This window comes from Nycticebus coucang, chromosome 22 (genome assembly GCF_027406575.1).
Source record: "Nycticebus coucang isolate mNycCou1 chromosome 22, mNycCou1.pri, whole genome shotgun sequence".
NCBI classification, from domain to species: Eukaryota; Metazoa; Chordata; class Mammalia; order Primates; family Lorisidae; genus Nycticebus; species Nycticebus coucang.
In genome coordinates this window covers 41,709,264-41,732,887 of record NC_069801.1, presented here as the reverse complement: position 1 = coordinate 41,732,887, position 23,624 = coordinate 41,709,264, and the positions used below count along the sequence as shown (strand labels likewise).

The following is a 23,624-nucleotide window of genomic DNA, read 5'->3' as shown; positions in this document are numbered from 1 at the left end:
CAGCCTCACAAGTAGCTGGGACTACAGGCACCCGCCACAATGAACGCCCGGCTATTTTTTTGCTGCAGTTGTTTAGCTGGCCCGGGCCAGGTTTGAACCCCCCACCCTTGGTGTAAGTGGCTGGCGCCGTAACCACTGCTACAGGCGTTGAGACTGAAAGCCTTTTTGTTCTTGCAGAAACAGCTTTAGCTTAGAGCAAACACTAACAAATGGATTTGGAATTTCTTTGCTCAGATGGTTTTATTCAGTGTCAGTACTGAGTGTTCAGCTATTAGGATACTTTAGGAACTTCTCTCAGATGTCTGCTCTGGCTTAGTTCTGAAGAGTGTGTGAAGGTTTCCATGGCCACTCTTCTTTTTTTTTTTTTTTTTTTAAGACAGAGTCTCACTTGTTGCCCTCTATAGGGTGCTGTGGGCTCACAGCAGCTTCCAACTCCTGGGCTTAAGCAATTCTCTTGCTTCAGCCTCCCAAATTGCTGGCACCACAGGCGCCCGCCACAAAGCCCAGCTATTTTTTGGTTGTAGTTGTCATTGTTGTCTGGCAGGCCCAGGCTGGGTTCAAACTTCCTAGCTCCAGTGTATGTGGTTGGCACTCTAGCCTCTGAGCTACAGGTGCCAAGCCACCATGGCCACTCTTTGAGGCCTTTGTTAGCTCTGTCCTTACTTTGGAGACAAATGTATGATTAAGGTGGCGCCTATGGCTCAAAGGAGTAGGGCGCCGGCCCCACATGCTGGAGGTGGCAGGTTCAAACCCAGCCCCGGCCAAAAACTGCAAAATAAATAAATAAATAAATAAATAAAAAGTACGATTAGTGTTCACATTTCATACATGCTTTTAAAAGCACCTTAGTTAGGGCTGGGTGCAGTGGCTCATGCCTGTAATCCTAGTACTCTGGAAGACCGAGGTGGGTGGATAGCTGGAACACAGAAGTTTGAGACCAGTCTGAGCAAAAGTGAGACCCTGTCTCTACTAAAAAATAGAAAATTGTCTCCCCTCTTATAACATGACTTGCCTAGAGTAAGCAGTAACCGAGGCAAGAGGATTGCTTGAGCCCAAGAGTTGGAGGTTGCTGTGAGCTGTGATACCATGGCACTCCATCCAGGGCAACAGCTTGAGACTGTCTCCAAAAACCACCCCAAAACCCCAGCAGCTTAATTGCTTCAGTCATTAGGCCAAATGTTCATTTATTATTTATTTATTTTTTCCCAAACGTTCATTTAATAAACCTTTGCCAAACGCCCGTGCTGGGTTAGAGATACAGAGGTAAACAGGATCTTTCCCTGTCCTTGAACAGGCAAACACGTAAGTCATTCTTCTATGGTGTAATGTACTACACAAAGAGTGAGGTCAAAGAGGAGCTAGAGCCGGGCATCTACAGATTCTGGGCTGGTTTTGAACATGAAAAAAGTCACCTCTTGCCTCTGTTACTGCTTACTCTAAGCAAGTCATGTTAAAGAGGGGAGACAATTAGGTGAGAGATCTGACCAGCCACTGCTTTGGCTGATAGGCAGGTTGGCCTAGGGGCCATCTTCTCATAGTCAGTCAGTCTGAGTGCTAGGCTGTTGAGTCAGCAGGCCTATGAGAGGGCCAAAGCCAGGACAAGCACAGAGAGCATCCTGCCTGGAAGCCAAAGATCATGCATTTCTACCTGGGATCCAGAGCAGGAAAAGGTGTGATGGAATTACAGGCTTCTTCCAGCTTGGAGAATGGAAGAGTATAGTCAGGGCCAGAGTAATGGATTGAGTTGCACATGTGGAATAAGCAGGAGTGACTTGGCAACATCTTATCAGTTAGAAGCCAAGGCTGGCAAGGAGGAGGGAGGGCTGGTTTGGGTCAGACAGGGTCTTGCTGGCCCCAGAAATGTTTCTGTAAGCCAAGGATTCTTGCTATCTGCTGCCTCTGGAGGAAGGGGTCTGGGGTGAGGTGTCTCTTGGACCACAGTGGTGTAGGGCTATTTTGAACGCAGCTATTTGGGGAGAGCTACTTTGTCTTTGTTTATAGGTCATTTGGGTGCACCCTTTTTCTGAAGATGGCAGCATTTGCTCAGTGAACGTGTCTTCAGCCTCTCCCATGAATTAAATACTGTGAGGAAGATAAGCCCAAATCAGAACCGGAGCTCTGCTGGACTTAAGAGGAAGTTCCTAGAGGAGGAGCTAAAGGAGCTTGAGATGAGAGGGGAAGGTGAGGGCGGAAGAGGTAGCTGCCTTGAAAGACATAAAATTTTCTTTTTTTCTTTTTTTTTTTGAGACAGAGTCTTACTTTGTTGCTCTCGGTAGAGTGCTGTGGCGTCACAGCTCACAGCAACCTCAAATTTTCGGGTTTAAGCAATTCTCTTGCCTCAGCCTCCCAAGTAAGTGGGATTACAGGAGCCCACCACAACACCTGGCTATTTTTATTTTTTGGTTGTAGTTGTCATTGTTTGGCAGGCCTGGGCTGGATTCGAACCTGCCAGCTCTGGTGTATGCGGCTGGCACCCTAGCTGCTGAGCTACAGGTGCCCAGCCAGGACATAAAATTTTCTTAGGTGAAAAGGCTAATTAGGAGCATATTGCAAATGAACAGTATAAACAGAGACAAAGGCTGGAAGGCCCTGCTAGGCTTGATAAGACAAGCTTGTCTGTGAGGATATGTGTGTAGGAGCACCAGGAACAGGGGTGTAGGGAGTAAACCAGTTGGAGGGAATCAGATCATAGACTTTTTTTTTTTTTTTTTGTAGAGATAGTCTCATTTTATTGCCTGGGCTTAGGCGGCTCTCCTGCCTCAGCCTCCCAAGTAGCTGGGATCACAGGTGCCTGCCACAACACCCAGCTATTTCTTCTTTTTGTTGCAATTTGGCCAGGGCCAAACCGGCCACCCTTGGTATATGGGGTCAGCGCCCCACCCTCTGAGCCACAGGCACCTCCCCAGATCATAGACTTTTTTTTTTTTTTTTTGCAGTTTTTGGCCGGGGCTGGGTTTGAACCCGCCACCTCTGGCATATGGGGCCAGCGCCCTCCTCCTTTGAGCCACAGGCGCCACCCAATCATAGACTTTTAATGTCAGTGGAGAGGTTGGTTGTGATCCTGTGGACAGTGAAAGTTAGTGTATCCATATATTAACTTGGCAAGGTCAGGCCTGTGTTTTTGGGTCTTTGCATTCTGAGAAAGGAGGAAGGCTAGGGTCTGATGATAGTCTGTGTTCTTCCACTAAATGTGAGCTCCAAGGAGACAGAAGTGTTTGTTTTGTTCATTGAGGTATCTTCTAGCACTTAAACTATGCTTATCACTTAGAAAGCCAAAACAAATATTTGTGCTTGGAGTATGAAGTGAACCTTAGGGACTACCTCATCTCACATGGCTTATAGCCCCTAGATATGACCACTGGGGTCAGCCTAAGAGTGTGGTTCACCAAGGAGCAGAGGACAAGGCGCCCTGTGATAGGAAGGGAGGGTTGGGAGATAGCCATGGTAGATGATCCTATGTCTGGGCCACATTAGCTTTCTCTTCTTTGGGAACTCTAGAACTGCCTGATAAAGAGGGATGAGAATGGTTATTCTGCAGTGGTTGCTGACTTTGGCCTGGCTGAGAAGATCCCTGATGTCAGGTGAGTAGCCCTAATGGATCTGAGGAGAGGGGGCTGAAGCTATGGAAAAATCCCAGCACTAGGTCACAGTTCAACCACAGCTCCCTAAATTGGGTCAGTCCTAGTCCTTGGGAGAGAGGAATTCCTACTGGCCAAAGGAGCTCATTGTCTTGGCGCTTGTAGCATAGTGGTGACAGTGCTAGCCACATACACTGAGCCTGGCGGGTTCGGACCTGGCCTGGGCCAGCTAAAACAATGACAACTGCAACAAAAAATAGCCTGGCATTGTGGTGGGCGCCTATAGTCCTAGCTGCTTGGGAGGCTGAGGCAAGAGAATTGCTTAAGCCCAAGAGTTGGAGGTTGCTGAGCTGTGACATCACAGCACTCTACTGAGTGTGACATAGTGAGATTCTGTCTCAAAAAAAAAAAAAAAAAAAAAAAAAAAAAAGAGCTCATCTGCCAGGGAGTAGCAAGCTCATTTTGTACATAATCTTCACCCCACAGCATGGGGTGTGAGAAGTTGGCTGTAGTGGGCTCACCCTTCTGGATGGCACCTGAGGTTCTCCGAGATGAGCCCTATAATGAGAAGGTAAGTCTGGGGGATCTCAAGGCCTGGTTCTCCTTAAAATCTACTCTTAGCAGAAAGTCTCCAGGATCACTTTTTACATTCAGAATGTTCTTGGTAAGAGCGGTGCTAGTACTTGGCAAGCTGCCCATTGGATGGGTTGGATGACATAATGGGCAATAGAGCCCAGGGTTGAGCTGTTAGCATGAGGGACAGACACCCTACCCCTCACCCGAGTGAGGGGGAAACCAAGGTCTGACCATCCTTTAGGCAGATGTGTTCTCTTATGGTATCATCCTCTGTGAGATCATCGCCCGCATCCAGGCTGATCCAGACTATCTTCCCCGCACAGAGGTGAGCTGCAGGCTTGGGGATCAGTGCCACTGGGATGGGGATGGTTTTGAGGCTATGCAACTGCTTTGTCCTTGGGGTGGAGTTGCTGGAACTCAGTCTTTGGCTTTTCAGGGGTAGCTTCTGTCTTCTTCTGAGCAGGCCAGTGTGGTGGTGGGGATTAATGACCTGTCTACCCATGTCCCCTATACCCTCCCCACCATACCCATCCACAGAATTTCGGGCTGGACTATGACGCTTTCCAGCACATGGTGGGAGACTGTCCCCCAGACTTTCTGCAGCTCACCTTCAATTGCTGTAATGTGAGTGTCTTTCTTCCCTTGGCTTTGGTCAGGGGCTGGCTGAACCCTTACCTCATTAGGACTGTAGAGGCTGCTAATTAACCTCATTTTTACTGGAGGGTGACAACCATACCGCCTCGTCCTTCTGGGCCTCTTGGGGGGGTCTCCAGAGCCTTGGACCAATGAAAGAAAGCTTTGTTGTGTATTATCTGGTCCTCAGCTTGGAGGATAGACCTACCACTCCTACCTTGGTCAGGTTTTATTGTTAGATGGTGAATATAGCTGGTTCTGAGACACACGAGAAAGGTTCTTATCTGCCTTTGTGTACAGAGCTCTGGGGGGCTGGACCTACTTGTCATGACCAAGTGGTAGGCTTGATCAGGTAGCCCCCAGAATAGCAGCAGAACTTAATAATAGAATAAACCAAACTTTTGGAGGGCCCCATGTCAGTAAGGAATACACATAAAGGAGACTGATGGGGAAGAGGTAGGCAATGTCTTCCTAGACCTTAGCCCTGGGAATCACCCTCATTACTTGTGGCTTTCAGAAAAGATCTCTTAGCTGTACTTTGTATCTTAAAAGATGCCAGAAACAGACTCAAATGCCATCCTGGGGGAGGGGAGATGGAGGGTAAGGCTAATGGCTGTTGTGGATGCCTACAGATGGACCCCAAACTGCGCCCATCCTTTGTGGAGATTGGGAAGACCCTGGAGGAAATTCTGAGCCGCTTACAGGAAGAGCAAGAAAGAGATAAGAAGGTACAGCCTATAGCCAAAGGTAAGAGATTAGCTCAGAAATCCAACCCTGACCCCAAGGGAGGAAATTAGGGTGTGGGGCCTTGCCCTCTAGGCTATGATTGCCAAGATCCCAGATCCAGAAGCAAAGAGGGAGGGGAAGATGATGGAAAAAGTACTGGACTCTCTAGGAGCTATGACTTGGCATATCGCTTCCCTCTGTTTCTTCATTGATAACATGGAAGAGTACCATTTTTGCTTTTGGAATGAAGACACTTTGTGGTAAAGTACTGCTTCTATTTGTTATGAATAGTGAGAGTAACCCATACTTGATTCTCTGTTGTTTAGGACTCTTGGAAAAAGTACCTGGGGTGAAGCGTCTGAGCTCACTGGGTGACAAGATCCCCCTCAAATCACCGCGCCCAAGACGTACCATCTGGCTGTCTCGAAGCCAGTCAGACATCTTGTCTGGTAAACCCCCACGTACAGTGAGTGTCTTGGACCCCTACTACCGGCCACGAGATGGTACTGCCCATAGCCCCAAAGTAAACCCTTTCACTGCTCGCCAAGACCTCAAGGGTGGCAAGATCAAATTCTTTGACCTACCCAGCAAGTCTGTCATCTCCCTGGTATTTGACCTGGATGCACCAGGGCCTGGAACTACGCCTTTGACTGATTGGCAGGATCCCCTGCCCCCACCACCTGCTCGCCGGTGGCGGTCTTTACCTGGTTCACCTGAATTCTTGCGTCAAGAAGCCTGTCCATTTGTGGGCCAGGAAGAATCACTATCTGATGGGCCCCCACCACGCCTCAGTAGTCTCAAGTACAGAGTAAAGGAGATCCCACCATTCCGGGCATCTGCTCTAGCCCATGAGGCCATGGACTGCTCCAGTCTCCAGGAAGAAAATGGTTTTGGACCCAGGCCCCAGGAGACTAGTCCATGCTCTGCAGGTGCCTCTGAGGAGATGGAGGTAGAAGAAAGGCCAAGAGGGTTGGCTCCAGCCCCATTCTCCATAGCAGGCATTGGTCTACAAACACAGGGAGAGTAGGATGGGTGAGGGGGTTAGTCCTTGCCTCCACATTTGGATAGATCGTCCATTGAAGCCATAAGGCCCCCTTGGTACACAGCTTTGACTTTTCCCCGGAGCCCACAAAGAAGGTAGGCTAGGCTAAGGCGGGTTCAACTTTTGGGCTCCCAGTGCTCTCTGACCATGTATGATAGCAGTGAGAGGCTTTCCTAATTAGGGCCAAAATCTGACACCAAACCTCTCAAAACCAGCAAGGAGCTCTGGTCCCCACTGGACTCACCTGTGTACTTCCTCATACAGGACCAGAAAACCCCCTAGTTCTAGGCTGAGCTGGTAGGCAGCTATGACCCATGGTTTTTTTTCTCCACACCAATTCTGTCCCTTGCCCTTTCCTGGGACATGTAAGGCTACTAGATGGAATGCAGAGCTGACCAGGAGGCCATAAAGGGCATGGCTGTTTCTCAGAGCTGAAGACTCGGGTGCTTCTTGCCAGTATGTCTAAGACACTTGATTAATTGCTGTTTGCACTTCCTGCATAGTCAGACCACGTCACTATATTTCTATGCAAGGGGAGGGCAAGGCAGTGTGGTGGTCATGGCTCTTAGCTAACCTATTCAAAAACCTTTTCCAGTTAATCTATTTTCATATTTATAAAGAAGTCTTAATGTTCTGTCCCATTTTCATATTTATAAAGAAGTCTTAATGTTCTGTCCCATTAAACTTTCAACCTTGTGGCTGGGAGTGGGGCTGGTTCTGTAGGCCCCAGGGCCTGCTCTATGTATCTGTCAACATATGATATACTCAATTGGTTAAATGGACTGATTTTCTTCCCTTCCTGCTATGCCTGGAGCTTCAGGAAGTCTGTCCTTACAGAGCCGCAATAAGAAATAACCAAAGATGAAGCTGGTTAAATATTTTTGTAACTTGTTCCTGTTGATATTTTTTGTAAAACTTTCCCAAGACACTTTCAAATTTAAAAATAAATAAAGTTGGCATTACAGGTACTGGTCAATCTTCTTGTACCCGTGCATACCTCAGCCTCTGGGGTAAAGGAGAATGTCCCGGTCAATGCAGCAATATCTCCACCAGGACCACTTCGTTCCCCCTGCCCCAAACTAAGTAGTAGTTGAGAATATGACATTTACAAGCTAGAGAGACCCAAATACCTCTGTTCTACCCTTAGCTGCTCTTTCTCGGCCCCTAACTGCGAGGTAGAAGATGGGTCAGCTGCTGCCCCAAGCCAGCTTCATCTTCTGGTTGTGGGCTTTGGAGGAACGGGAGAACTGGCTCTTGGCCACCGTGAGGGGTACAGCTTTGCCACTCAGATACACCTTGTTGTGACATTCAGGGAGCCAGGGTCCAGAGCTGCAAGACTGAGGTCCCTGATTCACTCCCACATAGGCCATCACATAACCTGTCATAAAGGCATCAAAACCGGCCCGATGCAATCCATCCCCAGGCACTGGGTTAGGACTGGATTGACTCCCTGGGGCTTCCGAGGTAGCCATGTCAGCTTTTTCAGAGTTTGCTGTCTTAAATCCTAGCTCCACGTCATTTTTGTGACCTTGCTCAGAGAAAGGCAGGCTCCTAGTTTCATCTTCAGCCACCTTCTGCTCTGTTTCCTCAGCCTTGAGGCTATCCTCACAGACCTGCTTCATGGGAGGACCATTCTTTGCTTCCTCAGATGTCTGTGTCCCAGACAGGCTCAATAAAGCCCTCCTCCGTTTTTCCCTACGCCGTCGCCGTCGCCTCTTATCCTCCAGCACAGCCTCATCAGTGTCAATGATAAGGTCAATATCATGGGACTGAGGACAATGTGGTCCCAGAGGGCACCAGCCATAGGCCTAGAGGTGAGAAAAAGGCTTAGAAAGGGGTTCTGGGCATCAGAACCTCCCCTCCCCCAGTAAACAGGCAGGCGTTCTCACCGAGAAGTTGTCACAGACACTGGTGGACTGAGGGCGGTGGGTTGCAGGGGGCATGCAGCAGCGGTAGTCAATATGGGCCCTCATGCTAGAAGGATAGCTGCAGAACTCCAGGGTAAGATATGGACTGCCAGCTGCCCGCTGCTTCCCATTTTCCCGTTCACTGCAACAGCGCAAGAGGGTATTGGTCCACTAGCATATAAGCTCCATGAGAACAGGGTTTTTTTTTTTTTTTGTCTGTTTTGTTCACTGCTGAATCCTCAGCACCTAAAACAGTGCCTACCACATGGCAAGAGCTCAATAAATATCTTAAGTAAATGAAATAGGCTCCTATCAGGCCCCACCCCTTTCCCTCAGGCATTTCCTCACCATTTCCGGAACACATATTCTAAGTAGGAGGCTATGAAGCGAGCATGAAACTCAGCAGCATATTTGGTGTCATAAATGCCTGCTGGGAACATCTCACATAGGTCAGCGGTGAAGGTTCCCAGATTATCTGGGAGGTGTGCATAGAAGTTCTGGTACAGGAACACCAAATCTATAAGGCCATTGTGTAGCACTAGGGGCCGCCGGGCCCGGATCAGCTCCAGAAACAGTGTCCGCACTGACAGGCTCTGGCTCTCATCACCCTAGGTAGAAGGAAGGGGTTATTAGTAAGGATAGAATCCCCCAGGAAGCCTCTTCTATAGGACACTTATTCCAGGCTTTTGGACCCAGAAAATTCTCCCTCTGCCTAACCTAGTACTTCCCCCACATTAGTCTTTTTTTTCTTTTTTGACACAGAATTTCACTTTGTCACCCTCAGTTGAGTGCCCTAGCATCATAGCTCATGGCAACCTCAAACTCTTGGGCTCAAGTGACCCTCCTGCCTCAGCCTCTGGAGTAGTGGGGACTATAGGCATTTACCACAACACCCCAGTACTGTTTAGAGATGGGGTCTTGCTCTGGCTCAGGCTGGTCTTATCTGGTGAGCTCAAGCAATCTTCCCACCTCAGCCTCCCAGAGTGCTAAGATTACAGGTGTGAGTCACCCACCTGACCTCCAACCAGTTTTTTTTTTTTTTATCAAGAACAACTTTTATTAAGTCCACAATTAGTAAAAGGTTACAGTCTTTTAAAAATATCCCAGTATCTACCAGAAGGAACAAGTGCTAGGAAATAAACATCAAAGCATAACAGTAAATAACGCACTAATCTGTTTGTTAAATAACGTGTCATTTGTTTCATTATATCCACCTTTACTCCAATTTAGACCTTTGTGTTATGAGCGGTCCATAAAAAGGGAAGTAGCTATGTTTTTGTATCTTCTTCACGTCACCTTCTACGCATATTACATAATATTTAGATTACATACGCTGGGTTTGTTTCCTGAGTGGTGATCAGCTGAAAAACAGACACAGAAACTTTGTCCTTATAACTAGTCCTAATAGAAGTGTGACTTATTTATAGGCTCAATGGACTATAGAAAAACAACAAATTATGTGTAATTAAAATAGACAAAGAATAAATTCAGTTTCTTTCAGGTATAAATGTGTATTTAAAATTTTCTAGTAAACAAATAACACTTCCAAATGAAGAATTTCCCGTAGTTCCAAAAAAAAAAAAAATGTTGAACAGCCTTTATAATGAATTTTATATTTGATCTCATTTTTCTTGGTAAATTTGGTTGCAAAAATCAAGTTATATAATGCTTCTTTATAAAAATTCTGCCCTTAAAACATACTGGTCAAGACAATTTGGCACACTAAGGCACCACCACCAGGAGGGTGGCTGAGAAGGTAGGCGCGCCTCCTCTGACCTCTTCCACGATGTTTTACTTTGAGGTTTTAATGTTAAAATGTAAACTTTTACATTTACAGGTCTTAAAATAATCTTTTCATAAAATAAGATACTTTTATGCTATAAAAACATTTGTTCTTGGTCAAAGACTATGTTCTTCCATCATCATCTGTCACCAGCTGTCAGTATCTTCCTTAAAAATCTGTTTTTTCTTCATAACGGCATCTACATGCAGCTTGCTGACTGTGCAGGTATGGTTTACAGCCTAAATGTATGACACTGTCAAACAAGAGCTCCACGGTTGTTTCACATGCCTGAACATGCTGAGCTAGTCCTCATGTTTTCTGCACATTTCGGCAGATCTTGGAGAGGTAATACTGGAACTCCTCATCACAGTCATTCTTGCTTTTGCCACAGGTCTCATAGCACCTGTCATGTTGGTTGCAGCACTTTGTCAGGGAAGGGATACCAATGTTAAGATGAACACCAAACAGTGGAGAACCACATCCATTCGGCAGGTAGGGTCTGTAACCATAATGTGGGAAAAGTTTAGATCCGTCACTGCACTTATAACTGGCAGAGCCTGTCCTCCCCTCCTAGGAGGTCCAAGGTGGCGTTCAGGTAGGTGTCTATCTTGTGGATGTTGTTCCGGATGGTCTTCAGGGTGGCCCTCCAGTTGGTGGTCTGGGCCTGTTCCTGGCACCTGATCCCCGTGGCCAGCAGGAGCAGCGGGAGGGTGAGCGCGGGTCGTGGGAGCAGGGCCATCGGCACAGCGCCGGGCTCCTCGGGTCCCTAAAGCCGGGCGAGCCCCCAAGGAGCCCCCGCAGTGCAGGCCCCAGACAATGCGGCTGCCACTGGCTCCATGCCCACGCCTCCTTCCAGGCCGACCCGCGCACCCCTCCCTCCAACCAGTTTTGTTTCCTCATCTCTGTCACTAGTGATTTCTCATGTTCCTTAAGCAGCAGATTCTCCCTAGGCATGTAGCCTAATATAGGAAGAAAAGAAATCACAAAAGGGGCAGACCCGAGGCTGGATGCCTACCTTGTCATTGCCCTTATGGTAAGGGATCCCCTGGGCATACTGCTGGTTGAAGTTGAAGCCATGCTGTACCAGGAACTGTACAGACTTTGGTTCTATGACATACTCCTCCATGCACAACAGGGTGAGATTGAAGACTTGAGCCAGGTAGGAATGTTCTCCCTGGGAGAGAAAGAAGGTCTCTTATATCAAGATTTGGGAGAATAGGGTTGCACCTGTGGCTCAGTGGGTAGGGCGCCGGCCCCATATATCGAGGGTGGCAGGTTCAAACCTGGCCCCAGCCAAATTGCAACAAAAAATAGCTGGGCGCCTGAAGCAAGAGAATCCCCTAAGCCCAGGAGTTGGAGGTTGCTGTGAGCTGTGACGCCATGCACTCTACCAAGAGACTGTCTCAAAAAAAAAAAAAAAACCAAAACCTCAAGATTTGGGAGAAGAGGATGGCGCCTGTGGCTCAGTAAGTAGGGCACAGGCCCCATATACTGAGGGTGGAGGGTTTGAACCCAGCCCTGGCCAGACTGCAATACAAAAAATAGCCAGGCATTGTGGCGAGCACCTGTAGCCCCAGCTACTCAGGAGGCCGAGGCAAGAAAATTGCCTAAGCCCAAGAGCTGGAAGTTGCTGTGAGCTGTGATGCCACTGCACTCTACTGAGGGCAACAAAGTGAGACACTGGCTCTAAAAAAAAAAAAAAACTCAAAAAAAAGAAAAATTGGGGAGAGAAGGAAAACCTCATACCCGATGTTCCCCAGGATCTTAACCCTCCTCCCACCAGCTATAGAACTGGGATGTGGGGGGTGAGATCATCTCATACCTTGTCTAGCTGCTGCTTGAAGCAGGCAAGGCCCAAGGAGAGGACAGAACGGGTCCTGGCAGCATGACACACAGCCTTATACCGTTCTTCGATGCACCTCGGGGTTGGATGTGACAGTGGCTTGTGAGTTAGCCACATGAAAGACCCAAACCACCTGGGACTGACACCACCTCCCCTCCAGAGTTTAGGTCTGAGACTAAAATGAACAGGCCTTATACTTACTGGTTCAGCAAACTCTTCCTGTCCCCAAGCCCACTCAGCTCCTGTAGGTGGGTAAAAGGAAGTGGTAATAGGCCCCCAGCACCTGGGGGGTAATAGGCCCCCCAGTCCTTTCACAACTATCTGCCCTCCCTGTTTCCCAACCCTCACCGTGTCCACAGCCACGAAGTTAGCTGTTTTTATGGCCAGCAGGAGGGATGGCCACATCTCCTTGAAATTGTTGCTTTGCACATCCACCACAGGAACCTGGACTGCTAGGTCCTCCCCAGATTTTGTGCTTTTGCTGACACCATCTGGGAGTAAGGAGGTTGATGAATGTTCATGCAGGGTCAAGACCCCTGGCCAGAGAAACAGACATCAGTTATCAAGCTAGGCAATGGCTGGGGGTAGGGGGTCCATTGATAGCTTTTCCCTCAAGCTTTTGCATCCCATGTGTTCTACACAACAGGCCCTGGAGAGGATACTATCCTGAACTGGGGAAGAGGATGCCTGGGTCTTTTAGTGGCCTATGTGAGCCCGGGAAAATTTCTTCCCCTAGTGTCACAATCTATAAAGGGCAAAGCTAGACCAGATGACTTTGAGGTTTATTTTTCTCATGTCCTGAAGGAAAATATTTTGCAGGGCTTGAGGATTTCAGCTCTCTTAATATACCACAAAAATCTATACTTACTGTTCCTAGCAGGCACACGTGACGGTTCCCAGTATTCCTCAGAGCCAGATAAATAATGCCCCACAACAGACCTCCCAATCCTTCCTAGTTCCTCCGGACCACAACCCTTAGACTGTTCATTGAATCACATCTATTAACAGTCAGGAGCTCCAGACTACATCTCCCGACCTGCCACGAGGCCTGGCTGTGCTCCCAACACTCCAGGTTTTGGCCGCCTGCGCCGCAGTGCACGCCGGGATTTGTAGTCGGCTCGTGGCTGCTTCAGGCGGAAGGAGCTAGTCCTCTGAAGTTTCAGTTCTGTCTTTAGAAATATAAGCCCGAGGCCTACCCGTTCCCTGGGTTGCAAAGGTTTTTAAGGCCACCCCTGGAAAGCTGCTCACCTTCGGAAACCGCTGTATCTGAAGCTGCGCCATCTTCTTTGTCCGCGGCCATAACGCCGCGCGTCTCCAGCCTGAGTGGTTCTGTGGGTAAGCGCGACTTCCGCTTTGCCTCAGGGGTAGGCTCAGGCGGCAGGGGATGGGGCGGGGTCTCGCACTCCGAGTCTGGCGCGAGCGCGCTCTAATTGCTTATTGGCTGGTGCGGCAGGCTCGCCGGCCGTTGTGCAGGAGCCACGCCCCTTGGCGTGCGTCCCTAGCGGGCTGGGGAGGTGAGTTGCAAAGTAAATTCTTTTTCCGGCTCTCCTGACCTGGACCGTAGAACCTCGGTGTCGCGCTGTCTTCATCAGCACGGCCCCGCGGCTCGAGTGAGGCAGGTGGCACTGCTTGACCTTGAACTTAAAGCACTTTTGGGAGTTAGAATGTTTTCGGCATCGGCAATGCCCCAGAGAGGATGGAGAGCTTAGCGAAAGGCGGAGCTCAGGGCACAGGACAAAGCAGAGCAGCTGACCAGCGGGCAGGGAAGCTTTTGGAGCAATGCAAGTGGGAATGTGGACTTGAATTAAAGGTCTGACAGTAGGGATGATGAGGAAGGCACAAACTGTAAAGCAATGTGGTGGTATAATTGACGTAGAGGGAGATTGAACATGACTCAAGAGTGTTGTTTCTACCGGAGACCGGTTCCTCCCCAAGCATTCCAGTTTCCATCCTCTGTCCGTGGCTATTCACTGTTTCTAGTTGGTCTTCAACTTTTCGCTTTCTCCTGAGTCTTTTTTATCATTATTCAGAACTGTTTGCGTTTCTCCCTAAAGAAAGGGAAATCTCTATTGGCTATTCTCCATCCTATTACCCTTAGGTCATTTAACAGTTGTTTATTATGTACAGTTTAGCTGGCACTGGCTCTGGGAACACAGCAGTCAACAGAAGAGATCAGTCCTTTTACTCTTGCAGATTTTTAAATTAAGGGTGGGAAGTGGGACACTGACCAGTAGAATCACAAGAAGCCTGTTTACTGAACTGAATCAGCTCTATAAACAGGAGCTCTAAACTACTAATGAATTGTGAAGTTAGAACTGGAATAAGAGTTCTAATGGAAAAGTATGGGAAAGGGTAAGACTGGGGGACCTGATTTGGACTTCTAAGGTTAAACCTGAAAAGTTACTAGATGTTAGGTCAAGCATGGAAGAGATGTCCAGGAGAGCAAATGGATTGCATGAGGCCTCAAGCTGGACAGTTTAGCCACTGAAACAGCTAAATTCAAGTAACAAAAGCATAGTAAGAAGGGATGATGTGGGTGGAGTCCTGACCCTGGACCGACCAGGCTATAGTAAGAACACTAGCTCCTATTTGAAGAGCAAGGGTATGACAGCCAAAGCCTTCCAGTGGCTTATAAGGTTCTTTTTTTTTGGCCGGGGCTGGGTTTGAACCCGCCACCTCCGGCATATGGGACTGGCACCCTACTCCTTGAGCCACAGGTGCCGCCCATTTATAAGGTTCTTTGTGGGTGGAGGGAGGGTGGTTGCTGGAAAAAGAGACTGTCTCCCATACCATCCTACTATTGGCCCCCACTTCATTCCGTTTTAATCACCTTGATGTACTTACTGTATGACAAACATACCAGGCACCCTCTTTAGGGCCTTTGCACTCATACCTGGCCTTTCCCATAGGTTTCCATATGCTTTAAGTAATTCAACTGGTCACATAGCACTTTAGTCATGCAGGCCAGGACTCCGTTCTTTCAAATTGCAACATTCCCTCTCTCACAGTTTCTCTCTTTTTTTAAGCACCATACATACTCAGTATTTAGTTTCACAGTTTCTCCATGAGAGGAGCCCACTTCCAACTCTCTTTGGAAGTGCTAAGTTTTCTCTTTGTTCTTCCTAAACAAAATCTCTCTTTGTTACCCTGAAAAAAAAAAATAGAGCAAAATTGTAACATTCCACCCCTCGCCTGGGCACTCTATCCCTTTACTTGCTCTGCTTTCCTTTTTTATACTAATATTTATTGTTTAACATCCTATATAATTTACTATATGCATTATTTGTTGTCTTTCCACATTAGAATATAAGTTCCACAGAGGTAGGAATCTTCTTTTTTTTTTTTGGTTGAGGCAGAGTCTCACTTTGGCTCAGGCTAGAGTGCTATGGTGTCAGCCTAGTTCACAGCAACCTCCAACTCCTGGGGGCAAGTGACCCTCCTGACTCAGCCTCCCAAGTAGCTAGAACTACAGACATCTGCCACAAAGTCCAGATGTCCAAAGTTCTATTTTTAGTGGAGATGGGGTCTCTGGTCTTAAACTCCTGAGCTCAAGAGTATATTCCCACTTAGGCCTCCCAGAATGCTAGGATTACAGGTGTGAGCCATCATGCCCTGCCTAGGGCAAAAAACTTTTAACGTTTTATTTACTATTCTATTTTTTTTTTTTTTTAGACAGAGTCTCAAGCTGTCACCCTGGGTAGAATGCTGTGGTGTCACAGTTCACAGCAACCTCAAACTCTTGGGCTTAAGCGATTCTCTTGCCTCAGCCTCCCAAGTAGCTGAGATTACAAGTGCCCGCAACAACGCCCAGCTATTTTGTTGTTGTTGTTGTTGCAGTTGTCATTTATGTTTAGCTGGCTCAGGGCAGGTTCGAACCCACCACCCTTGGTGCATGTGGCTGGCGCTGTAACAATTGTGCTATAGGCGCTGAGCCAACTAAAGTATTCTAATCACTGAAAATTGTTTGGCACATAGTAGGCACTCAATAAATATTGTTCAAGGATGTATGGGCGGTGCCTGTGGCTCAGTGGGTAGGGCGCCAGACCCATATACCGAGGATGGCGGGTTCAAACCCAGCCCCAGCCAAACTGCAACAAAAATACCCTCACTGTGTTGTGGTGAGCACCTGTAGTCCCAGCTACTCAGGAGGCTGCAGCAGGAGAATTGCATAAGCCAAGGAATTTGAGGTTGCTGTGAACTGTGACATCACAGCACCCTACCAAGGATGATAAAGTGAGACTCTGTGTCTCCAAAAAAGAAAAAAAAAACAGGATGTAATGGAAAGCCATTGAAGGAAGGCAGTGACATGATCATGTCTGAAAAGTTCCTTTGCTCTTTGGACAATGGACTGTAGAATGAAATATGGAAGTAAGTGAGTTTAGCTATGAAAAAAGTATTGGTTGGCAGGGATTGGAGGAGCAGGCCCTTGAAGAGGAGGAGGTTAGGATAGTGCAATTTTCGGAGGTAGGTTTGTATATCTGTTTTTTTTTTTTTTGTTGTTGCTGATTGTGTTTTTTATCTTGTTTTGTTTTTTCTCTCCAAGAAGAAAGCTCTTGATGATAATGAAGTGGTTAAGTCAGAGGTTTCAAATTTGAATGAGAGGCTTAGTAGGGACTGAATATAGCAGACAAGAAGAGTGTAGGCACTGTATTTGAATGAACAGGTTGCTTAACCTCAGTTGCCTCATAACTAACATGAAGGTAATACTCGTAAGTACTTCATGGAATCATCAGGAAATTGAGTGAGAGAGCCTATAAAGCTCTTTGTGGGATCCAGAGTAAGCACTTACTAAGTGCTATTAGCTAGTAGATAAAATGTCTAGAAGAACAGTCAGATCAGTAAAGATCACCAGCTATAATCTAGATCAGGAAAAGATTAGAAATAGAAATAGGCTCAGCACCTATGGCCCAAGCGGCTAAGGCGCCAGCCACATACACCTGAGCTGACCGGTTCGAATCCAACCTGGGCCCGCCAAACAACAACGATGGCTGCAACCAAAAAATAGCTGGGTGTTGTGGCAGACATCCATAATTCCAGCTACTTGGGAGGCAGAGGTAGGAGACTCACTTGAGCCCAGGAGTTGGAGGCTGCTATGAGCTGTGATGCCACGGCACTCTACCCAGGGTGACAGCTTGAGGCTCTGTCTCAAAAAAGAAAAGACATAGAAATAGCTCATCTCTCTTGCCCTGATTTGCTGTCTGTTCTTTGACATTTTTTTTTTGTTTTTTGTGAGACAGAGTCACTGTTGCGCTCAGTAGAGTTCCATGGTGTCACAGCTCACAGCAACCTCACACTGTTGGGCTCAAGTGATTCTCTTGCCTCAGCCTCCCAAGTAGCTGGGACGACAGGCGCCCACCACAATGCCTGGCTATTTTTTGGTTATAGTTGTTGTTTGGCGGGCCCAGGCTGGATTCGAACCCACCAGTTCCAGTGTATGTGGCTGGCACCCTAGCCGCTTGAGCTATAGGCGCTGAGCCTGGCGTCTGAATTCTTCCACAAGCACAGAATTTCTTAGCAGTTCTTTTCTTCTTTTCTTTTTTTGAGACAGTCTCACTTTGTCACCCTCAATAGAGTGCCATGGCGTCATAGCTCACAACAACCTCAAACTCTTGGATTTAAGCGATTCTCTTGTCTCAGACTCCCAAGTAGCTGGGACTACAAGCGCCGGCCACAACACCCAGCTATTTTTTAGAGACAAGGTCTTGCTCTGGCTCAGGCTGGTCTCCAACTCGTGAGCTCAGGCAATCCACCCACTTGGGCCTCCCAGAGTGCTAGGATTACAGGCTTGTCTCCGATGGATCTTTTTCCCTTTTTGATCCTCGAATTTTTTCTTTCCATAAAATGAAGATTTGGGGGCTGGGTGCAGTGGCTCATTACTATAATCCTAGCACTCTGAGAGGCTGAGACTGGTGGATTACCTGAGCTCACGAGACTAGCCTGCGCAAAAGTGAGACCCCATCTCTACTAAAAATAGAAAACCTGAGTTAAGAGGATCACTTGAGCCTAAGTTGGAGGTTGTTGTGAGCTATAACACCATGGCACTCTATCCAGGGTGATAGCTTGAGACTGTCTCAAAAAAACAAACAAACAAAAAACAGGCTCGGTGCCCATTGCACAGTGGTTACAGCGCTGGCTGCATGCACCGAGGCTGGCGGTTCGAACCCGGCCGGGGCCAGCTAAACACCAATGACAACTGCAACAAAAAATAGCTAGGCGTTGTGGTGGGTGCTGTAGTCCCAGCTACTTGGGAGGCTGAGGCAAGAGAATTGCTTAAGCCCAAGAGTTTGAGGTTGCTGTGAGCTGTGATGCCACAGTACTCTACTGAGGGTGACATTAAAAAAAAAAAGGGGCGGCGCCTGTGGCTCAAAGGAGTAGAGTTCAAACCCAAACCCAGCCCCAGCCAGAAACTGCAAAAATAAATAAATAAATAAATAAAGGTTTTGGGCTAGATGACTGCTAATGGCTGCTAGATTACTGCTAACGGCTGTTTCAGTGTAACCAGATTATATTTCTAGCAGAGAAACCTCATACCCCCATGCTCACGGATATACCTGAACAACCTGTATCTATGCATCCTGGATATACAAGTGCTCCCAAGCAGAAGGCTTTGGTGCTTGACCCCTACCAGCCCTGGCTTCTTACTTTTTGCAAGTCTCCAGGGCTTACTCATGCTGGTCCCCCTGAGGCCACTTGCTCAGGCATATTGGTCATACCTCAGTGTTACAGCCAGCAAGAGCAGACCCATGAGCATCTTGATAGTGCTTGACAAAAGCTAGATATGAATGGTGTGGGGTGGGAAGTGGCTACCATCTCTGTAGAGCCTCAAGATTCAGCCGCATTGTGACTATTTTAACTAGGTCTTTCTGTTCCAGGCCTTGAGGAAGCCACAAACAGCTGTGGGAAGTGGTCGCAGGAAGCGGCCAGCCAGCCAGAAGGAAAGGGAGAAACACGTCCTCAGCAGCAAGCAGGCAAAGCCTTCTGTCTCTGATGGTGAGGAGCTTGATTGTGGCCCAAGGCTCAGGGGGCTGGTTTCATAGGCCATGAAAGGGGGCAGATTTAGGGAGCATGGTATGTTAAAGACATTAGAGATGGCCAGGCGTGGTGGCTCACGCCTGTAGTCCCAGCGCTGTGGGAGGCCGAGGTGGGTGGATTGCCTGAGCTCAGAGATTTGAGACCAGTATGAACAGCAGTGAGCCAGAGTACGACCCCGTCTCTACTAACATCAAGAACATCGCCAGAGGAAGATAAAAAAGAGTATTTCAAACGAAGAAGAATGAACAAGGAAGTTGAAATTAAAAAAAAAAAAAAGAAATTAGAGATTAAGTATGGGTATAATCTTGTGTGTTGTGTGTTGCTATGTGACATTCGGATAAGTGCTCTAAATGTCTGCTTTCTTCTCTCTCTTTTTTTTTTTTTTTGAGACAGAGTTTCAAGCTGTTGTCCTGGGTAGAGTGCCATGGTATTCTAGCTCACAGCAACCTCCAACTTGCGCTCAAGTGATCCTCTTGCCTCAGTTTTTCTGTTTTCAGTTGAGTCGGGGTCTTGCTTTTGCTCAGGCTGGTCTTGAACTCGTGAGCTCAAGCAGTCCACCCGCCTTGGCCTCTCAGAGTGTTAGGATTACAGGTATGAGCCACTGTGCCTGGTCAAGATGGCTGCTTTCTTATTTGTAAAATGGATCAGGCTTGGTGCCAGCTCAGTGGTTAGGGCACTAGCCACATACACCGGGGCTCGATCTGCTAAACAACAATGGCAACTACAACTAACAAATAGCCGGGTGTTTTGGCGGGTGCCTGTAGTCCCAGCTACTTGGGAGGCTGAGGCAGGAGAATCGCTTAAGCCCCTGAGTTTGAGGTTGCTGTGAGCTGTGACAGCACAGCACTCTACTGAGGGCGACATAGTGAGACTCTGTCTAAAAGAAAAAAAGAAACATATATAGATATAATATATACACACAAAATAGAATAAAATGGAGCAATAGCCTTATTTCCTCCCTTGTAGTTTTCATGGGATCAAATGGACTTTATGAGCCTGAAAGTGTTTTGGAAATGAGAAAGCCCTACAAGATACACATTATGCCTGGCTGAAACTATTGGGTTTTGGCCCAGAAACAAAAGAGCCTACAGTACCACCCTGAGAAAATTAAGGCCAGAAACTTGGTCATGGCTACACACAACTCTGGTCTGACTACAGCTTCAAAGCTTAAGCAAGATTTGGGGTGGAGGAACGCCTAAGCGGGAATACACTGCTATAGCTGCTGTGTGCTGGGTCCCTGGTGTACAGGCTGTGCAGTGACAATTCCTGACTGCCGGAAGAGGTGGAAATGCAGGCCTCCATCTGCCCGTACCATCTATTCAGAGACACAGCTGAAGTGACAGCCTTCCAGGGAAATTTGCTGAGCTGGTACGACCGAGAGAAGTGGCACCTATCCTAGAGAAGACAGGTAGGTAGATGAGGGACAGTGGAGGGGGAGGCTGGCACCTAGCCCCCTCCACACTAACTCCCTGTCTGGGGTTTCATTAATAGGCGGAGCATGAAGTGGACCTAGACAAGCGGGTGTATGCTGGTCAGTACCTCTCCTGAGAGCAGGGTGGCTTTGCCTTGAGGCCCTTGGGTCTGGGGGCTAAGGGATAGGACCAAGGCAGATCAGCAGTGCCCTCATGCCAACCTCTCTCCCCAGTGTGGTTCTCAGAGGTCATATTGCACCAGACCCAGGTTGCCATGGTGATCAATTACTATACCCGATAGATGCAGGTGCCAAGGGAGAAAGTGGCAGGTGGTCATGGGTCAGACCCCAGATGAGAATCTGTACTTTGGGGTAAATATGAGGCTTCTACGATGGCAGGGGTTAGGGCTGGCGCTCACCACACTCCTCTATGTCAAGACTGCCCAGCAGATGCTGTGAGATTGAGAACTGCTCTGGCTCCACCTGAGAGGCGTAAGGTGCGGTGTCATGGGGCAAGGGTCACTCCCTAGGACTCCTCACTTTCCTGTACAGATTCTCATCAGACCCCAGATGAGAATCTGTACTTTGAGGTAAATATGAGGCTTCTATGACTCTCACCTTTGACCTCATCTCTTTTTGCCTGCCTTGGTGCTGTAGAAGTGGTCTACACTGCAGGGCCTGGGCAGTGCTTCCCTGGAGGTGAAAACTATACTAGGTTAGGGGGCATGGAGACACTGAGGGACGGTGATCTCTTTGTTCTCTGACATTTTCCATAGGAGGTAAACCAACTCTGGGCTGGCCTATTCTTAAGGCTGGTGACTATAGGAGGGGGCTCAGAAGGTAAAAGAGTAGCAGGAGGGTGGGAGTCTAGTGACCTTGAATGTCTCATAACCTTGAGTCTTCCCACCCCAATCAGGTAGTAGAGGAGCTAGGGGGTCACATGCCACGAACAGCAGAGGCTCTGCAGCAGCTCCTGCCTGGTGTGGGGCGATACACAGCTGGGGCCATTGCTTCCATTGCCTTTGGCCAGGCGAGTCCATAGCCCACCTCCACTTTGTGTATGTCCACCCTCCTTCCTCTCAGCCCAGACTGATTTCAGTTCCTCTTGCCAGGCAGCTGGTGTGGTGGACGGGAATGTAGTACAGGTGCTGTACCGTGTTTGAGCCATTGGTGCTAATCCCAGCAGCACCGTTGTCTCCTAGCAGCTTTAGTAGGATATTGGGGTAATTAATGGGAAGGGTATCTGTCAAGGGGCTTTGGCTAACAGCCATGTTCCTTTCCTTTTTTTTTTTTTTTAATGAGACAGAGTCTCACTATGTCACCCCCAGTAGAGTGCTGTAGTGTCACAGCTCACAGCAACCTCAAACTCCTGGGCTCTTGCCTCAGCTCCCAAGTAGCTGGGACTACAGGTGCCTGCCACAACACCTGGCTATTTTTTGTTGTAGTTATCGTTGTTTAGCTGGCCCAGGTCAGGTTCGAACCTGCCAGTTTCTGTGTAAGTGGCTGGCGCCATAACCACTGTGCTACGGGCACTGAGCCACCATGTTCCTTCTTATAAGAGTGTAGTCCAGCATCTGGTGGACCCAGCTTGGCCAGGGACTTCAACCAAACAGCCATGGAACTAGAGGCCACAGTGTGTACTCCACATCGCCCATGTTGCAGCCAATGCCCTGTGCAGGGCCAGGCACACCAGGAAGTGGGCCTCTTGGGGAAGGGGCAGTGAAGGGTCCTAGGGAGTGACCTTTGCCCCATGACACCACACCTTACACCTCTCAGGTGGAGCCGGAGCAGCTTTCAGTCTCACAGTGTTTGCTGGGCAGTCTTGACTTAGAGGAATGTGGTGAGCACCAGCCCTAACTGCTGCCTTTTCCTGGCCCCATCAGGGAGTCTGCAGAAACCCCATCTCAGTTGCTTTATAACCTGAGTAAGGTCCTGCAGACCCGGGCTCAGGCCTGCTTTCTGGGCTTGGTGCCTAAACCCTCTTGGCCTGAATGGGGCTTGGAGATCTCTATTCCCAGCTCCCAACATTGGGCAGTGCCAGCTGTGCCCACCTCCCACAGAGCCTTGGGACCATACCCTGGGAGTGGCCAACTTTCCCTGAATGGCCAGCCGTAGGCCCCCCAGGGAGGAATGCTCTGCTACCTGCCTTCTGGAGTAGCCCAAGGCCCTTGGGGGTGCCCAAATTCTGCTGGTACAGCAGCCCAAGTCAGATACCAGAGGGCAGAGGCATGTGCAGCAAGGGAGGTTGAAGGAGTAAGGAGCTAAGTACGGCCTCATTGCTACCTGGCTGCCCTCTCTCAGGTCTGCTGGCAGGACTGTGGGAGATCCCTTCTGTGACCTTGGAGCCCTCAGAGAAGCATTAGTACAAGGCCCTGCTACAGGAACTGCAGATTTGGGCCAGGCCCCTCCCAGAGGGCTGCCTTCAGCACTTGGGGAGGTGAGTGAGCAGGGGAGGTTCTGGGAATAATGGCCTTTGAGGCCATATCCACAGGCTATTTAAGACTCTTGGCCCTCCCTCCAGGTGGTCCACATCTTCTCTCACATCAAGCTGACATACCAAGTATATGGTCTGGCCATGGAGGGACAAACCTCAGTGACTAGCACACCACCTGACACTTGCTGGGTGACGTGGGAGGAATTTCGCACCGTAGCTGTCTCCACTACCATAAAAAACGCACTACCTGGGCTCTGGCGCCTGTGGCTCAAGTGGCTAAGGCGCCAGCCACATACACCTGAGCTGGTGGGTTCGAATCCAGCTTGGGCCTGTCAAACAACAATGATGGCTGCAACCAAAAAATAGCCGGGCGTTGTGGCAGGCGCTTGTAGTCCCAGTTACTTGGGAGGCAGAGGCAAGAGAATTGCTTGAGCCCAGGAGTTGGAGGTTGCTGTGAGCTATGATGCAACAGCTCTCTACCCAAGGCGACACCTTGAAGCTCTGTCTCAAAAAAAAAAAAGGCACTACCTTTATTGTCTTTGTTGTATTATTTTGTGTTTCCTACATGTTCTACGTGAATCTATTACTGCATAAACAGGACAAAAAAAACATATTTTATTTTATTTCTTTCTTTTTATTAAGTCATATATACATAGATC

General features: G+C 48.4%; 2 protein-coding genes, 1 long non-coding RNA gene and 1 pseudogene across 10 annotated transcripts in view; 2 read left to right on the top strand and 2 right to left on the bottom strand.

The window, feature by feature from the left end:
- Positions 1-7,523, top strand: part of TESK2 (testis associated actin remodelling kinase 2) — a 176,508-nt gene extending 168,985 nt beyond the window's left edge. For all 3 annotated transcript variants that reach the window (XM_053575302.1, XM_053575300.1, XM_053575301.1), the window contains 6 exons: positions 3,499-3,581; positions 4,065-4,149; positions 4,396-4,479; positions 4,692-4,778; positions 5,420-5,534; positions 5,840-7,523. In XM_053575302.1, coding sequence (XP_053431277.1) covers positions 3,499-3,581; positions 4,065-4,149; positions 4,396-4,479; positions 4,692-4,778; positions 5,420-5,534; positions 5,840-6,540 — 1,155 coding nt within the window. In that variant the 3' untranslated portion in view covers positions 6,541-7,523. The remainder of the gene's footprint in view (positions 1-3,498; positions 3,582-4,064; positions 4,150-4,395; positions 4,480-4,691; positions 4,779-5,419; positions 5,535-5,839) is intronic.
- A 145-nt stretch (positions 7,524-7,668) lies between these two features.
- Positions 7,669-13,489, bottom strand: TOE1 (target of EGR1, exonuclease). 3 transcript variants are annotated; one of them, XM_053575307.1, is made up of 8 exons: positions 13,337-13,489; positions 12,437-12,579; positions 12,290-12,330; positions 12,068-12,164; positions 11,261-11,419; positions 8,811-9,070; positions 8,445-8,604; positions 7,669-8,363 (listed from the first exon to the last, which is right to left on the bottom strand). In XM_053575307.1, the coding sequence occupies exons 1-8, from the start codon at positions 13,386-13,388 to the stop codon at positions 7,743-7,745; spliced, it is 1,533 nt and encodes a 510-aa protein (XP_053431282.1). In that variant the 5' UTR covers positions 13,389-13,489; the 3' UTR covers positions 7,669-7,742. The 3 variants fall into 3 exon arrangements, with proteins under 3 accessions (XP_053431282.1, XP_053431281.1, XP_053431283.1); XM_053575306.1 differs by having other exon boundaries at positions 12,437-12,624; positions 13,337-13,404; XM_053575308.1 differs by lacking the exon at positions 13,337-13,489 and adding an exon at positions 12,957-13,079.
- On the bottom strand, positions 9,083-11,254 carry LOC128574590 (group XIIA secretory phospholipase A2-like; annotated as a pseudogene).
- LOC128574597 (uncharacterized) lies at positions 13,305-23,544 on the top strand. Of its 4 annotated transcripts, XR_008376828.1 has the most exons (6): positions 13,305-13,423; positions 18,961-19,078; positions 20,369-20,528; positions 20,612-20,651; positions 22,833-22,968; positions 23,053-23,544. It is a non-coding gene; the product is annotated as an uncharacterized LOC128574597 (long non-coding RNA). The 4 variants fall into 4 exon arrangements; XR_008376825.1 differs by lacking the exon at positions 22,833-22,968; XR_008376826.1 differs by lacking the exon at positions 22,833-22,968 and having other exon boundaries at positions 20,087-20,528.
- The last annotated feature ends 80 nt before the right edge of the window (positions 23,545-23,624 follow it).